The sequence below is a fragment of the Podarcis muralis genome, chromosome 4 (assembly GCF_964188315.1).
Source record: "Podarcis muralis chromosome 4, rPodMur119.hap1.1, whole genome shotgun sequence".
NCBI lineage: Eukaryota > Metazoa > Chordata > Lepidosauria > Squamata > Lacertidae > Podarcis > Podarcis muralis.
Genome location: NC_135658.1, coordinates 34,994,828 through 35,012,459, shown reverse-complemented (window position 1 = coordinate 35,012,459; position 17,632 = coordinate 34,994,828). Strand labels below are relative to the sequence as shown.

Here is a 17,632-nt window from a genome sequence, read left to right as displayed (position 1 = left end):
GATACGAACTCGGTTCCCCAGATTACAAGTCTATTGCTCTTAACCACTACACCACACTGGATTGGTGTGGTGAGCTTTAACATTTGTTAAATTAGAATTTCAGAAACAGAAAAATAAGATAACATAGGAACATCAGAGATGCATTAAATACACAAACATGTTGTTGCATTTTACAGTCACAGGTATATTAATGTTCAATGCCCTTGGATACGTTATGATACTATTAATTATGTCTCCCACGCCCAGTTGAGTTTACAGTGCAGTCCTACCAACCTTGACTTAGAAGTCATATCCATTCAACTCACGAAGACTTCCTTCAAGCAAACATCAATAGAATTATGTTGTATATGATTTGATACCTGAAAAGTCATCTTACCCCTTATGTACCTTATGATCACTGTGCTCCGCAAATGAGGGCCTCTTGTAGATATTACCTTTTCAGGACGTCTGTTCTGCCCAGTATAAGAATTGGGTCTTTTTTTGCTTACTATTTCTTAGAAGTCCTGTACCTCTAACCAGTGTTTGTAACTTTTTGCAAAACTGTTTCATATACTTTGCTAAAACTTCTCTAACTCTGTAGGTGGTCATTATGTTTTGTTTCTTTTAACTTTGTAGATGGGCAATACTGTTACTTAAGTATACGTAAACGGGACTTGCTGCTAGCCGCCTTTTCCACAGCAGTAGCATCCCTGTGCTCAGATAAGATAACAACCCCCTCTCAATTTCCTGTGAGAGAAGTCTTAAAACTTTTTTGTAGACTGTGGCTATTGCTGAATGCAAGCACCCTGCCTTTTACTTTAAGGTTCTTTCCTAGGAAGCTCGCCCCAAAATGTTTAAACACCTGGCTGATTACTGTATTAATGATTAATTATCACAATCCATCACTTATATGAAGCAGTGGGGGGGGGGAGTGTAAAAAGGTAGGATATGCACACAGTTGGCAAAGTTCTAACAACACCTCTGACATCCCATCTGTTTTGAGGTTAAGGTTGGATTCCAGGAGGGATAAGTCATGGCCACACTTATCAAAGACTTTGGATTCTGGGTTTTAGGTGCTGCCAATTTTTCCACAGACAGGACTGAAAGGTGTCTTACTTGCCTACTGTCTAAGAAAGGGATTGGGAAATAGGCTTTCTGAAATTGCAGAGGATGGTGTGTTTGAATCATCTGTGGAAATCTAATAATTGTTTGTTGATGTTTTTATCAGTGTGTTTTGCAAGGGCGGGGGAAAATAATGCCTGTTATTTGCTACTGTTTTTAGATTATTTTCCCCTGTGTTTAGTGGTTTGAAAACTATTGCTCAAAGAGAGGATATGGTTATCTGTTGAATGTGCACTGCTGATTTCAGGCTCTATACAGGTACAATGATAACAGTTTAAAGGGGGTTATATGCAGATTCCTTATAGGGCTTTGAACACAGGACAGGAGGAGGCTGGGTTTCACTTATGGGGATAGTACACTGTGCTTCATCTGGTGCAGAATTTGGTGGCCAGATTGCTCACCGAGGCAAGAGGGTTTGAACATACTGCACTGATCCTGACACTATTGCACTGGCTGCCAGTTAGTTTCCAGGTCCAAATAAAAGTGCTGGTTTTGATTTACAGAGCTTTAAGTGACTCAGGACTGCAATAATTCAAGGACCACCTCTCCCCATATGAACCAACCTGGACCTACAGCCCACCTTTGTGTGCCTCCTCCACTAGGCGCTAGGACTTTGGCTGGTTAACATTCTGTGGCTTATTGAATATGTTTATGGGAGTGGGGGTATTGGTTTGCTTTTGTGTATTTTTTCTGTATTTGGTGTTCTCATTTTCTTTCCATCCTTTCTAACGCGATGATTATTTTTAAGGCATTTCATGTTTTTTTAGAATTGTGTTATTTGAATGGACCAAAAGCCATTGTTTCCAGCTCCTTCAAAGGAAAGCCATTTACCCACCAGATCAATTCACATTTTCCAGATCAGCATGCCACAGGCGAAGAGAAGGTGGGTCAGATGCTTGAATAATTCAAACCAAGTCATGTGTTTTGGAAGAAAAAAGAAGCACCTCGTGTTCTCTCACCAGTGTGTCCTAGAGGAAAATACCTTTCTGATGCTAAATGTGGCAGTCAGTTGTAGCCTGAGTATGCTAAAACCTGCCCACTGAATCTTCCCCCAAAGTAACTTACATTGGGGAGAAGGCCACGCTATCGAACATCCTAGTTGGCAATGTTTCTGAAATACCAGCACAAGCGAGAGAAGATAATAGTAACATGACAGTGAAGAATAGTATCACAAATCCAGTGGATCACAATTGAAGCATTTTTTTAAAATCACTTATAAATTTCATTAATCTCTCTTTTTTGAACCCCTTGAGATATTTTTCATTTGTAGTTGTATAAAAAATGTTACACCTCTAATAGGTTAAAATATGTTTTAGGTTTGTGCTTTGTGTTCTGCCCAGATGCGGAGGGCCCGGAGCTTAGCATGCATGAACAACAGGTAGACTATTATCAGACCTGCGGAATAGTTCTCACTTACAAAACATGTACAAATTCAGATTTCAATAAGTGAATTTTGCATTAACTTTAAATCCTCATGTTGATGTCAAGCTTACTTTGAGAACAGAATGTTTATTTCCCTTGATTCGGAATTTCAATAGTTTTGTATGTGCCAAGTATGAGCAAGCTAAATGTGGTCTCTTTGAAAGGGAAAGTGTATTAAATCTGTCTATAATTGTAATGTAGAACATGAATGTATATAATAGAATCCTAAATCTAGAGAGAGAATTTGAGAACCAGAAAACATTTCCTGTGCCATAATGGTTTAAGCAAGCACATTTATTGTAATGCACATGTGAGTGCCTGCACATATGTGCTGATGTATAATGTGTTTTTTAAGAAGTTCGTCTCAGACAATAAATACTGAAGCCCCCCAAATTTAGTGACAACCGATGACTCACTCTGTCTCATGTCAAAACAATGCACTTTAGTAATTTTCTCATCCCTTGAGAGCCTATTAAACACTAAACAAATGCCTTGGAATGTAACTGATTGAGTGTTTAAATTATGTGCTTTTGCCTGGCCCTGTGCCAGCTTCTCACTGCAAAGGATTACAGCAAAGCAAGACCCGTGATTTACATTGACAATGATAATATGCAGTTTGGTTTGCTGGCATCTTGGCTGTGTGTATTTTGAGACAAAGCGTCCAAACAAAGTTTGCATTCTTAGCCTAAATAATTTGAGATCTAAGCATTAAGCTCTTTTAATTAGGTGTGCACAATAGATGAGATAGGCTTCTGGTTTTCCTTATTCACGGGGAACAAAAAGTAGGTAATTTTTTTGTTACTTTTACAAAGTACTTTGATATAGTACTCAACATCTATATAGTACTTTTGGGTGTTCAAAGAACTTCACGTCCTTATTTTCATCAGCCCATAAAACAACCCTTCAAGGTGGGGCAGTATCTATTTTGCCCATACTACACCATCCAAATCCTAACATGTTCCACCTAACAGAATGGGGGCTGAGAGTGAGCGGTCCAGTGAGTTTTAATATTCAGATAAGATTTGCATGGAAAGTTTGCCTGGCCTTGTGCACTTGAAAGAGAAGAATGCTGAGCGAGGACAAATGTCCTGTCCATTCTACAGGATGTGTTAGACAAAGTGCTCAGCATGAGCATGCTGGAAAGAGTATCTGCCATCCTCAGCGGTGGTTTGAACTGCAAAAGTCACTCACAGCTCAACTGCATGCTCATCAGTCTTCCCATGATGCACCCTTTCCCCCTTAAACTTACCTGGATGCTGAAGGCACTGATGGGCCTATGGAGCCTATGTGTACAAGTCTCCTGAAAGACCTAAGCCTTAAGACAACATTTTAGCTGCCATCACATCTGGTGACACCATTTAATGTTTGCCGTTGTATCAGCGTTCTGCACCTATGCATTCAGTAGAAACATTTTTGTGTGAGTTTGAGGTTTTTAAAAGCCGTGGAGTAAAGCCAGATAAGCCAGTGGAGAGTTGCTTTTTATTTGAGTGGTGGTAAAAGTGCTCAGAGAAATTGTTGTCTTGTGCTCAGTACTTCTTGATAGATATTTCAGGCCTACAGATGTTGGTATTTGGCAAAAGCATGGTCATGGTGGGTCTCTTACCACTTACTTACAAAACACATGAAATACACTTAGCTGTGGCCTTGGTCAAAGCTTTTTCCAGCAGAAAGTAGAGACTAATGGTCTGTGGGAAGAATAGTTTACTGATTTCATTTATGTTATTTTGTTTTACTGATTCAGTCTTTAATTGTCTTGTGCTTGGGGGTGGGGAGAACACAAAACCCTAATTACAAATTGAGGTATAAGTCTTCGCTGAAGTTGGTATGAATTCAGAGTTAATTTTGACATTATGCTTCCTGGAGTACATAGACAAATCACTGAATTTATTATAGGTGAAGGTATTTAAATTGCAACATTAAGTTCATGAAAACTTTTGATTGCATGAAAATTGATGTGAAGGCACTAATGATTCGTTCTTGTGGTTGTGGTCTCTTTCTTAGTCTCCATATTGAAGAGAGGATTGCTCTACATTCTTACTAGGGAACAGGAAAATTGAATTATTGGTGCATGTCGAATGCTCTTCCAGCCTTTGGCTTTTTCATTCTTTGATTTATTTGTACTTTTAAAAGATGTATTGTTTCTGTGCCGTTATTTTAACCTTTCATTATGCACTAGGATCTTTGTGAAAATCTTTGAATCATGTGGATTTTGACAAGAGTATGCTTTCCCAACATCTGTTGAAAGTTATGCTATGAAGTGGTAGACTGTTCTTCAAATGCTAGCATGAAGTCATTAGTCTGTGTGCATCACTTCCTTGAGCCTATCTTTATGCTGTAGTGGTTAAAGTATTTGGGCTCTCCCACTGGGGTGTTATATAGAACTAAACTTGTGCTTGTGGAGGGTCTTGCTCACTCACCTACAAAACACAAGATACCCATGAAAAAGGTCAAATGTACAGAGATCTGGCATCCATTTCACAACTTGGAAGACATAGTCTTCAGCATATGTAATACATACAACTTGCCAGAAAGCAAAAAGGAAATGATTGCATTTGAGTACAATGCATTCTTCAACAATAGCTCAATGTGTATGAAATTGGAGTCTGCTGGACATATATGTCAACTAAATAAGTCAACAGTGTTTACGTGCCGTTAGCATTCTATAAAGCCAAGTTAATGTTATATGTAAATATCCTTGGGAATCTTAATTTCTTAAAAATGTAAATAGTGGTAGTATGAAGTACTCTGGGTCTGCAAACTATCGAAAGAAATGCTATATGATACAATATGTGGTTTCTATAGCATTCCATATGAATGCTAACGGTCTTGATCTTGCATTGAACATAGAATTAATTTAAGTTTATTTTATTTCAGCATCCTAGGAGAGAATGGATCTTTTAAATAGTTTGAAATCAAGAAGGTTCAGTATATAATAGTTTGCATTCAGAATGATTTTGCAGATTTCACTTTATTCAAAAAGCTGTGTTGGGAATTTCCAATTACATAGCTGGGCTTACCTTCCTACCACACTCTGAAGGCACTTCCAGATAGTGAGGGAGGGGGTCGTAAGGTACATTTTCCCCACCTGCCAAAGATGATGGTGTGTGTGTGTGTGTGTGTGTGTGTGTGTGTGTGTGTGTTAAGTGTAACTGTCCCAAGGAGCAGTTGCATATGTACTCGAGTTTCTTTGGATTAATCAGGAAAAAACTATTCCCTCTGATTACAATCCCATGTGGTTGAGTGCCAGTGAGATTTGATCTAAAACTGGGCTGCTGAGAAAATAGAGGGAGATGTCAGTTTGCTTGAGTGAACTCTGCAGTATACAATATAAAACATTTTCAAAAGACCCCAAAGGGAGAAACTCCATCCTCAAATAGCCAAATGAGGTGAACCTCCAATGGCCTCCAGGACCCAAAAATATTGAGTGTCACTTGGAAAAAAACAAATAACAAACTAGGGGAAGAGTGAGTTGATCCCCTTTCTGTTTATAATACTTTGAAGGATGGTATAGCTGACTGGAACCCTGTACAGGAGATCTCCTGTCATGGGGTAAGGATGTGCTGCAACATTTTATTGCCAGCCCCACTTGTTACTTAAAATTCTGAAACAGAGATTTCCTTAGCTGAACAGCAGGACAGCATAATTTGCTGCGATTACAGGAATTCAGTTTTATGCATGGTAATATTTTTATGAAACTTTTAAACTTTGCTAATCTACAATGTGCTTTCCTTTTGTTTAGAGGAAGCAAATGTTGAGGAATGATGTCCAAGTGCATAAGCACACAGACATTTTGGAGGTCCTCAAGGATAGGTTCTGTAGCTCCAAATAAACCAGGATGTGTTGAATTGAGTGCGTACATTAGGGATAGGCAATTTGGTGCCCTCCTGCAGATGTTTTTTGGACTACAGATCCCATCATCCCAACATGCTGGCTGGCACTGATGGAAGTTATAGTCCAACACTGTCTGGCTACCCCTCGTCTACTTTTTCAGTTGTAGACAAGGGCATCTTATGACAAATACATGTTTTTGAAAGGACTGGTGTGATTAAGTGCATACACTCTACGAATCATTAATACAGGCTGGCAATCATTGTGAAAAGAGAAAAAACATTTTGTGAGGCTGTCGGAAACAAATGATATGAAGCTGCCATTGCATTGTGCCGTTGCACAAGTTTTAAGCTGGAAATGTCTGTATCAAATATCTGCCCAACCATGAACTCACTGGTTAACCTTCGCTGCTACTCTTAGATAAACCCCATCACCTGTAAATATGCCCTACTGCAGAGTGTTGCTTTAAAGATGGCTGAGGAAATGTAACTGAAATGCTATGAGCACTTAAAAACTAAGTATTGGAGTTCTTACATATATAGAAGTGGTGCTGATTCTAATTGAAAGTATGCGTGCTGACAATTCTGCAGAGATTTGATGCTGAACATGCATTTCTTTTGGCTTAAGAGGCCATGTTTCCTGCAGATGGGCGATAAAGTTTTCAGCCTTTGCTATCGGACTTAGCTGATTCTGCTAACAAAATAACAGTCAGTAGCTTAAATATTCAACCAGTGTACCGTTATAAGAATGTTTATGTATGTTACAATTGTGTCCCTTTTTACTAAGAAGTCTCCCAATTTTCTAAGCCCTGACCCTGTAACCACTCTCCATGTTTTGCCTTTTGTAGGGAGATCCTAGTGTTACCTTTACAAATGTTATTACCAAATGTAAGTTACTGTCTCTGTTTCTGAGCCTGTTTAATTTGTAAGTTTCACTGGGATGAACAGCACTTACTCCCAAGTATGTGTGCATATGTCTGAGTTGAGAACAAAGTATTACTAGCATTGGCTGATGTTCAGTATTCAAGTGAAGTATGCTGGAATTGATGGATTGCCTTAATTAGTCTGTTTTCTTTCAGTATTTTGATGCAACTGCCACTGAAAATTGACCTCTCACTTGACCTCAAACAGTTAAACAACAACAACAATAATAAATCAAAAATCCATTAAGCATGATTTTATCATAAATTTGTTTACATCCACTATGCCTTTCTTGTCCTTGACTGTTCTCCTATTCTAATTCTATTGCATATTTACAAAACGAGTATTCCTGAAAAAAACCCTGCAGGGTCATTTTTATACCTAAACATTTCCCAGCCAACATTTTCTAAACCAACTGCAAAATGAATGAGTGTTCATTAAGCAATTAGCGTTTCCTTCCTCTAATCCTCCATGAAACCCTCTGAAAGGTTTGCTGGGAGTTACCAAAAATTGTGGTCCGAGTTGTACGGGGCTGCAGTTGGAGATGAAATTATTTCCCCAAAGTGGGTGGAAGAGTCATGCTCTCATGTGGGGTGGGATTTTCCTGCTGTGTTTGGGGTGATTCATTTCCTCCCAACTATAGCACTGTCCCAACTCCTCCCACAAAGATGGTGAGTCTCCTTAACCTCCTGGGAGGACTTTTAGAGAAGTGGTAATTATGCAATCTAAGTAAGCTTAAGCGCAACAATGATGTGTGTGTGTGTGTGTGTGTGTGTGTGAGAGAGAGAGAGAGAGAGAGAGAGAGAGAGAGAGAGAGATACTCTATATTTTGGAAAATGCTCTGTCTGTTCTCTAGAGGTTTGGGTGCTTCTTGATATATTGTTGCCAAACTTAGCATGAGGTTTCCTAAGGTGCAGGCAGTAGTCCTTGTCCATGTTTGGACACTGACCACTATTTTGAACCAAGATGGTAGACACCAACATCAACTTGGTGTGACTTTGCCCATTTTTGGCATAGGTTTGGTTGCCTCTCTTGATGCTGTTGCCAGATTTGGCACAAGGGTTCTTGAGGTTGGATGGCAGACTTCAACACTGTTTGGACATGAGGTGTTGTTTCAAATCAACAAAGCAGACTGTGCCCACACTAAGGGTCTGTGCTGACATTTGGATGCCAGGCACCATTTTGAATCAAGATGGTGAACCAAAACGTGACTTGCGTGTGACCGAACCCATTTTTGGGTATACATTAGGCTGCCACATGAGATATTGTCACTAACCCAGCGCAAGTGCTCCTGAGCTAGGAGTGGCAGTCTTTGTCAGTGTTTGGATGCCTGACATCTTGATTCAAGGTGACAATCCAAAATATGACTTTGGCATAACTTCACCTGTTTTTTGGCACAGGTTTAGTCATCTGTCAGTATATTGTAACCAAACTCAATACAAGTGTTCCTGAGGTGGTATGTTTCTTTGTTGAGGTTTGGATGGCAGGTACCATTTTGAGTCAATATGGTGGACCAATATTTGACTTCGGTGTGATTTCACCCAAATTTTTGTGTGACAGGCCCAAACTCACAAAGTACAGAATCCATTTTAAAATCACAACAGTTTCTGCTTTCTAAAAATTCCCAGGCACTCCCTGCTTCCCTGCTGTGTGTGTGTGTGTGTGTGTGTGTGTGTGTGTGTGTAACATCAGCTTGTGTACTATCATAATAAAGGAGTCATGCCTTAACTTGTGTGAGAGCTTTCTCACTCTGGTAGGCAATTGCTAAGAGATCCTGATGGCGACATCACTTGGCAAATGTTTTGGATATTATTCAAGATGTGACATCATGCTCCTTTAGGGTTTTCCACATAAAATGAGCACTCCAAAGAAAACACAAAAATTGAGGCTTAATCTAAAATCTATTATTGCATTCTCTAAGGTCTCATTAGCCACCTCCGTTTTTCCTTTCCAGACAGATATTGGTTACCAATAATAATTGTAAACTGTTTCCAACTATTAAAACAACAACAAATTTTAATTAGATAATCCACTACTTCTAAAAGCTTGTATATTTGCTGTCTTTCTTTGCAGTTTTGTACTGATTTGTTTGCAGATGATGCAGCATTCTGTTACATTTAATCAAAACCATCCCCCCTCCCCCCCATTCCTAGCCTTTACATTTGATGATTTTTCTGCTGCTCTGTCTTTTCTGTGTAGTGATTTGGAGATCTGTACTTGTATTTGGAAAAGTGCTCTCAAAAACCCAGCTTTGAATTTTGACTCTTCCACTATCAGCATCGCATAAACTTGTGCATGGGCAGAGTCCCTACTATCTTTTTTTAAAAAAAAGCTCCCTCTTTTATTTATGCCTCATGCCCATGCCCAGCTGTATTTATTTATAATTTTGTATTAATTTAGAACAAGATCAGCAACGAAGCATTTTTGAATTTTATTCCGTAAATATTTGAGTACTTGGAGAGAGAGCCTGTGAGCTTTCTACAGCAGACGTTAAAGGAAAAAGGTGTAGCAGGAAGGGTGAATGCTGCAAGTGGTGCCAGGATACATGAAACATGAGGTTATGCCGGCAAAGAGAGGAAGTATTATCTTGTATGCATCATGTGAGGTTAGAATGGGCTTGACGTTCTCACACCCAGACATTTCCATCTGGAAGCTGTTCTGAGCAATGGGATACAGAGACCATGTTCTCATACTTTTGAGAATCAAGTGTAGCTGTCCGGGGAATAGGAAATGTGACCGTAATATTTTCCTCTTCTCTTTGGGGGATTTTTCTTCTTCTTTTTTTTACAATTAATTACTGTTTTGAAATATAGGCAATTTTAAAAAATGACAAAAAAAGCCATTTTTGTCTCTTCTCATGTGAGTTGGTGTGGAACCATTGTATCTGAATCCATAAAGAGATTTCCTCAGTATATTTGGTTAGCTCCGTCTCCTGCTGCATATTTTAGGCTGCCTTCATTTTCCTTATTGCTTATGTTCTACAGATGAATTTTGCTGCAGTCCTCAAAGCACTGTCTGCTGCTCTGAGCATGCATTGTAAATAATAATAATAATGCAGCAATACAGTACAGTGGTACCTCGGGTTACATACGCTTCAGGTTACATACGCTTCAGGTTACAGACTCCGCTAATCCAGAAATAGTATCTCAGGTTAAGAACTTTGCTTCAGGATGAGAACAGAAATCGTGCTCTGGCAGTGCGGCGGCAGCAGGAGGCCCCAATAGCTAAAGTGGTGCTTCAGGTTAAGAACAGTTTCAGGTTAAGAACGGACCTCTGGAACGAATTAAGTACTTAATCCGAGGTACCGCTGTATATGGTTGGACTGAATCCTCAACATGGTTCCTGCCACAAAATCCTGTTGCAGAGACAGCTGAGCTGGCCCCTGCACCGTGCTATATAACACAGGCCTAGGTGGACCTTCACTTTGATCTTGTAGGACTCATATAATGTTTTTATGACCCAGGCTGATGCATGACTGCAACAGTCCACAAGACCGTCTTTTACTGTCTACGCAGTCTTTGGAATATTTTTGGTCTGGTTTTCCCCCTAGATGCTTCCACTGGCCTCAAAAGAAGGATGCAGCCCTCTATGTATATCACAGATATACTGGTTCCAAATACGCTGCAGTTGATACTGTGTTCTAACTTCTCTGTTTGGGGTCGTGTTGTGTATTACTGTAAATATATGAGTTACTAGGCTTACTAGAATTTGATTCTTAACATATTTAAACTCTTGTACAGTCCTTCTCACTAAGAAACGTTGTTGCTGGATTGACATGGGAGGCCATTTCTGTGTCATTGAATTCCCTTTCTACTTCTGTAACATCTGTAGGGCAAAAAGCCTCATTGTTGAAGTAAGTGATGTGTTCTCTTCCTATAACAGCTGCATGGGTGGGACCTATATCATTCAAATGACCCACATGACAATGATTCCATGGATGTAACTGGAGAGGCAGAAAATACCAACAACATAAAGGTGATTGCCACATCACTAGCATCATGTGTGAATTGGACTTGAAATATAAGTTTTTGTGACTGGCAGGAGACCTTAAAGACTTGTTCGGGTTATATCAACATTTACTACAAATCTATCTCTCTGCCTTTGCACTACCAAAAGAAGAAGAAGAAGATAATTCTCAAGAAAAATCAGAAGAGGCCTTTTCCACAAAGAGGAAGGAAATATGGGAGATGGGGAAGTACAAAGGGGGGGGGGAGAGATACATTTCTAGGATGATATTAAAAGGCTAGCAGGCTCTATTAACTTTACCGCATTATGTCACGAAAGGTCATACAGTCCATACCCCATAACATGTTCTTGATGTGCTCAAATGTTGGATACAAATCAGGAGTATATTTTTTAAAGGTACTTACAAAGTACTAAGATTTTGAAGTCTACTTGGTAGCTTTAAAGATGTCCTACCTTTCTTGTTCTTGTTCCAGTAAATTGGTAAACTCATCGCTTTTCTCCATGTACTCTGCATGTTTCCTCTTCTCCTCCTCCAGATCGTACAGGGTTTGCCTGTGAGATTTTTCTACCATTAAGAGCTGTTCCAGCATCCGCCTGTGAGTTTCTTTATGCTTCTCAGCAACTTTGTCAAGCTGAAAAGAATAACACAGTACTGTGATTTCCTTCATTTCTGTAGGGGTTTTTTTTTGGGGGGGGGGGGGGAGAACAGTCATTTTAATTATTGATTTTGCCAGGAAGTAACATTAGTAATATCTATGGGGGGATTAAATTGGTACAGGCCTTATCCTAAAGAATGTATTACTCAGCTTCCATTGTGTTAATTTAGGGATTCTTAAAGGGCAAGAAGATGTGTTGAAGAGCACAGGCCTTCAGGTTTCTGTCTGGTCCTGATAAATCCCCCTACCAGCAACATACTCAAGTCAGCACTATGACCTTCCTCTATTCCCTCATTTGAGAACCCAGTGAGACTCCCTGTAGGTTGTGCCACCTTACTTTTTAGTTCTTGATCTTACTGATGACACCTGATACTGGTGAGGTGCATTAGTACTTTCTGATTTGGTTCCCAGTGTGCTTCTGTACGAACATGATTTATTCAAATGTTTTGTCTTATTTGGAAACTTCCCTTCCCCTTTTGGCTCGGTGCTTAATTGATGGAGTGCTCTTTGTCTAGCTGTGATGCATATTAACTTTTTGTTCAGTCTAGGAAGGCAAGAGGCCCAGTTCCATGTAATTATTAGTTTCAGCTTCCCTATGAAGTGATGAAAGTTCTTTGCTGCTGCTTCTGCTGCTGCTGCTGCTGCTGCTGCTGTTATACTAATGAACTGAACAAGAGCCTAATGAAGGGAAATATAAAAACAGAACAGATTTCTCTTATTCTTTAGTATTTTGCCAGAGCTGGAAGCCCTTTGACCAAGATAGTCTAGACTTCATACTTTTGTCAGAAGGTCTGTCTCGGTGGGATTTTTCTGATCTGCAACAGATATTTTGTTGTTTTTTTTCTCTCTACATACAAAACTACCTTTCTGATAAATTTGTCTGCAATCAGTCATAAATTTGTGAGGCCAGAGTGAATTCTTTAAAAAAAAAATCAGGCCAAAGTAGTTGATTATTTTTTATTTATGTTGGCATTTGTACAGCTCTTCAGTGACGCATGTAATTCATGGCCTTGCATGGTAGTTAAGGGCTACAGCGCAAGCACAGTACTGTTTTAAACTTGCTATTGGTGGTTCAGTGCCAGAGAGTTAAAGATAGTTCAAGAGTAGCTGTTTCCCAGGAGAAAGAAGGCAAGGAGAGGATGGTTTTCATAAAACCTAGCTAAATCAATCTTACTTTAGTTGCATGTAACTTGCTGCATGCAACTAGTGACCCCAGGAGGGGATGTGTATCCATATTTGCACCAGAAGCTCAGTTTATATCAGTTATATTAGGATTCAGATGAGAGTCATGATATCAAGGAAGATGTATATCTACAGTCGTGGGTTCAGCAGTCTGCTTAAGTGCACAGATCTCGCCTTCTACTTTAAGATGAATGTATAATTTTGAAAGTGCTGTGTTACACATGTTAACTTAAGTTATTCTCATTATCCAGGTAAATGACGACTAATCTGCTATAACTACTCTAAGCTTGTCATGCATAAGGAATAATATGGCCATATGGAAATAAGAACCTAAATGTTTTTTAACCATATCATTCTCCATCTCAGTAAATGTGTTTCTTACTTACTGTATTTAAATATGGCCCTGTTAGTTCTCATACCACTCCCAGAACATGAGCCCGATTCTTGGGGGTTGATACCATGAACGTAGGCAAATATTTAAACCACCCATTAAGAGTGCTTTTGTCTTGTCTGGATTGAGCTTCACTTTATTGGCCCTCATCCAGTTCATTGCCATTTCCAGGCTCTGATTTATTACTCCCACTGCCTCACCTGTGCTAGATGAAAAGGAACGCAGGGTGTCATCTGCATACTGATGACACCACACCCAAATCTCAAAATGACCTCACTCCAGTTGCATGTATATGATTAAAGGGGGGGGGGGGTAAAATAGAACCCTGAAGAGACTCTGAGGCATAAATGTCAAGCAGCAGAGCAAAAATACTCAAGCACCATCTTCTAGAATCAGCACCAAGGCATGAGTGGAGCCACTAGGAAGCAATACCCCAACACTGAACTTGCACAGCCTCTCCAAAAGGGTTGTATGGTCAAGACTATCAAATCTATTGAGAGGTCCCAAAGAACAATGTTGCACTTTCCCATCTCTCTCGCAGCAAATGTCATCTTTCTATGTGTCCAATCTGGTTTCTACACCAAATCCTGCTTTGAAGTCCGACCGAAAAGGATTTAGATAATTAGTTTCATCCAAAATGTGCTTGGAGTTGGCTGGCAATCACCTACATGATCACCTGTCCCAAGGGAATGTTAGCAATAAGCTGACAGTTGTTCAGGTCTTCTGGGTCCACTGCAGTTTTCTTTAGTAATGGTCATACCTTTTAATGTGGCTGGGAGCACCTATTCTCTCAAAGAGGCATTTGCCATCTTCTGTACTCAGACCCACTAGCTGTAATAAGTGAAGCATGGCAAAGGTTGAACATTCAGGCAGTTAGCCAAGTGCCATGCCCATATTCTGAGTCCTTTATGACCGAAATCCAACAAAATGGAGCCAGATACTGTTCTGGACATCCTTTTTATCTGATCAGCATAAACTGCGGTATCCAAATTGTGGTGGATACAAACAATTTTATCTTCAAATGCTTGCTACCGAGGGATCCTTTACATCTCCTGTTGGACAAAGTCGTAGGAGCCCCTAAACCACACAAAAGCTCCGCAGGGTTGGCACTGTGAAGAGCAGTGGTGGTAGGAAAATTGCTTACTTGTCACCAAAACGGCCACCCAGTGGGCTCAGTAGTGACAAAACAATTCACTACCGGTAAGATGCTGAGGTTTCCCACAGAAATGAAGCTCCCCCGCCTCCCTCTGGCAACATAACTTGACTGTATGTCCTTTAGTCTCTTAGGACAGTTTCATGTGACATCATATCCTGTGCACATATATAGTAAATGCGGCAGTGGTTGGTGGGTCAACACCCACCAGTTGTGGCTTGAGTGAATTGGTCTTTATGAAACGATAGCTTGAGTTGTTGTTGCCAAAGAGAAATGAGCTAAACTGGCAACAAGTGAGATGAAGTTCTTAATGATTTCAAAACCAGGTTGTCTGCCTCTCTTAATACTTCATTATAGGAGTGAAGAAAGCTGCACATATTTGTCCTCTTGGAAATGCGTATGCTTGTCCCAAGTATAGAACTGGAACCAAGACGCACATAGGATAAGCTTGGCAATTCTCAACTGGCAAAGATGTCGCATTGTTGGCAGCATCTTAGGGACTGCTCCTGAGAAACCAGCAATTAGAATAGCAGGGACTGTGAGAGCCAGGCAGTGAGGTACATTGACAGAATTAGTGTGGGGAAGTCACATAGTAATTTCTTTCTTTCTGGCACTCCCGCTGTAACTGGTGCTGGTGGCCTTTTCTCTCTTATTTATTTCATAAATATGTAACATTAGAAACAAATAAATGCACACTTTATCTTTTCCAAATTCTATTTAAAGTTACAGTGTTCTGCAAAATGTTCTGCATGCTGTTTATCAGTTTCTTCCATTTCCAGGGCTCCAGTCAGCATGAGGGATCTGTACCATTTTTTACTATTTTCAGAATGTTTTTCTTAGCCTTTGATACTGCCAAGGAAAGTGGCGCTAGAAACTCATTTGCTGCCATGTAACGTTAGGAAGAAAACATTTGTATAATGTATGCAAGATAGAAGTCCAAATTATGTTTTGGAAATTTGTGGGAAGGCAAGACGGTTCCTTCCTTGGATCATTTCCTTTTGTGCTCAGAACTTCTATGACCTAATACCCTACAGTGTTTTGAAAAGGCATTGACCTCTGCACCTGAACTTCATAACTAGAGGGTTAAGGCTTCAAGATCTGGAAACGCATTCTAACCTTTTTGTGTGACATTGGTTGCGTATGTGAAATGAACTTTATCGTATGTTTCTTTCTGAAGTCTGGAAAGTGCCCTGTGGAAGAATTCTATTCATGATGTCGTTTATAGTGAGCTGTAATGAGCTGTATACCAGAAGCATGTGTGCTTGAGTGAAGAGGAAAGCATTTAGGAATGCAGATAGATATTGGCTCACATTTTATTACTTTTCATCATTTTCATCATTCATAGTTCTTTAGCAAGCTCCAAATGTAGAGTATCTCCCAATGCTGAGTGTTGAAACATCTTTCTAGGGAACTCTACAGTCTAGAGATACAGTGGTACCTTGGTTCTCATACTTAATCCACTCTGGGAGTCCGTTCGACTCCCAAAACCGTTTGAAAACCAAGGTGCGGCTTCCGATTGGCTGCAGGAGCTTCCTGCACTCAATCGGAAGCCTGCGTCGGATGTTCGGCTTCCGAAAAACGTTCGCAAACCGGAGCACTTCTTCCAGGTTTGCAGCGTTTTACAACTATGTCATTCGAGAACTAAGGTATCACTGTGCTAAGCCTGCTTGTTAATATTATCGCTCATCCCAAGAAGTCAGAGGGCTCAGGATGGATGGTTTAATTGACCTCCTGATTCATCCCTGGAATCAGCAGGCAAATGATTCAGTAAGTTACCGTCCCAAAATAAGTAGTTTGTGTAGACAGAACAGGAGTGGTACTGGTGATGATGATGCACAGAAACATTCTACAATGGATATCAGTGGGTTGACCAACCTACCAACTTCCTTCTCCTGGAAGCCTACCCAATCCAAACAAAACACTAAGAAGAAAAGGTATGTTACATCCAGGGAGGGAGGAAGAGAAACAAAGCTGTGACAAAAGAGGAAGGGTTTTGGTTAAAATGGGTAAAGCAGGTCTTAAAATAAGGGGAGCAGGTCTTCAGAAGTGTGGTGTAATATATGGACGATTCCTTAGCCCATGATTCACCAGTGTGGTGCCTTCAAGCACACATGTGCCCACAGAAGCCTTGCATAGTGCCCACAGTTTCATCCCCTGCTGAAATTAGGCTTGAAAGAAGCCTGTATTAGCCAGTGGAGGTCTTTACCTCCCAAGCTGGGGGGGGGGGGATTTCAGGGAGGTTGGGGTGGGAAGAGTTGCAGTGCATGTGTTCAGAAGGGTTCTTCTGGTTCACAAAAAGTCCCCAAAGGTCAGTGAAAAGAGTCCACAGTTGTTGGTTTAGCAATCTAACTGCAGACTTTGGGATTCATTGACTACTTAGACTTTTTACCATTTGACAATTAGGTTTGCCTTCATCTCGTTTGGAAGTTAAAGGATGCTTTCAAAGCCGAAGTGTGTGTCAGTTTCGTAGTGGAGATTTAAAGGCTGGCATCTTTAAGCTCTGAGCTCACTGTTTGTAGAATTCAACAAAACAATATTTTGCTTTGCTGGCACTTGCCCTTCACTAGTTAAATCAACGAGACTCGTTCCTTTGATTCACTGGGTTGGAGGGCTAATCCCTGCGTTCATACATCCTGCTTTAAAACATGCATCATACATACCTCTCCCATGGGCTTTTCATAGATATCCTCCTGCCATAGTGTAGCCTTGGCTTGTATAGCATCTCGCTGAAGTGCTTCAAGGACCTTTTTTGGAGTAACAAAGCCATATTGCGCTTCAAGTAAAGCCAGGTTAATTTTTTCAGCCTTTAAAACTCCTATGACTTCATCCTGCGCCTGAGAAAACACAGTTACTCCAGTGAGATGAATTCTGGATATCAGCTGTTTGCAACAATGGTATTGAATTAATTCCTATTTTATTTTTTAAGGTCAGCTTTTCATGCAAGTTGCCTTTACTGTTGCCAGTCCTTTGTCAATTCATCTGGCACGTGAGTGATTGGAAAATGAAAACTTTG

The 17,632-nt window shown here is 40.2% G+C and overlaps 2 protein-coding genes across 2 annotated transcripts in view; one reads left to right on the top strand and one right to left on the bottom strand.

Moving 5' to 3' along the window:
* Positions 1-17,632, top strand: part of CMSS1 (cms1 ribosomal small subunit homolog) — a 185,327-nt gene that overhangs the window by 52,247 nt on the left and 115,448 nt on the right. The window lies entirely within an intron of this gene.
* The window catches only part of FILIP1L (filamin A interacting protein 1 like), a 160,239-nt gene that overhangs the window by 47,692 nt on the left and 94,915 nt on the right, over positions 1-17,632 (bottom strand). Inside the window, exons 3-4 of the mRNA XM_028726640.2 lie at positions 17,280-17,453; positions 11,691-11,869 (exon numbers count right to left, since the gene is read on the bottom strand). Of these exons, the coding sequence (XP_028582473.2) occupies positions 11,691-11,869; positions 17,280-17,453 (353 nt within the window). The remainder of the gene's footprint in view (positions 1-11,690; positions 11,870-17,279; positions 17,454-17,632) is intronic.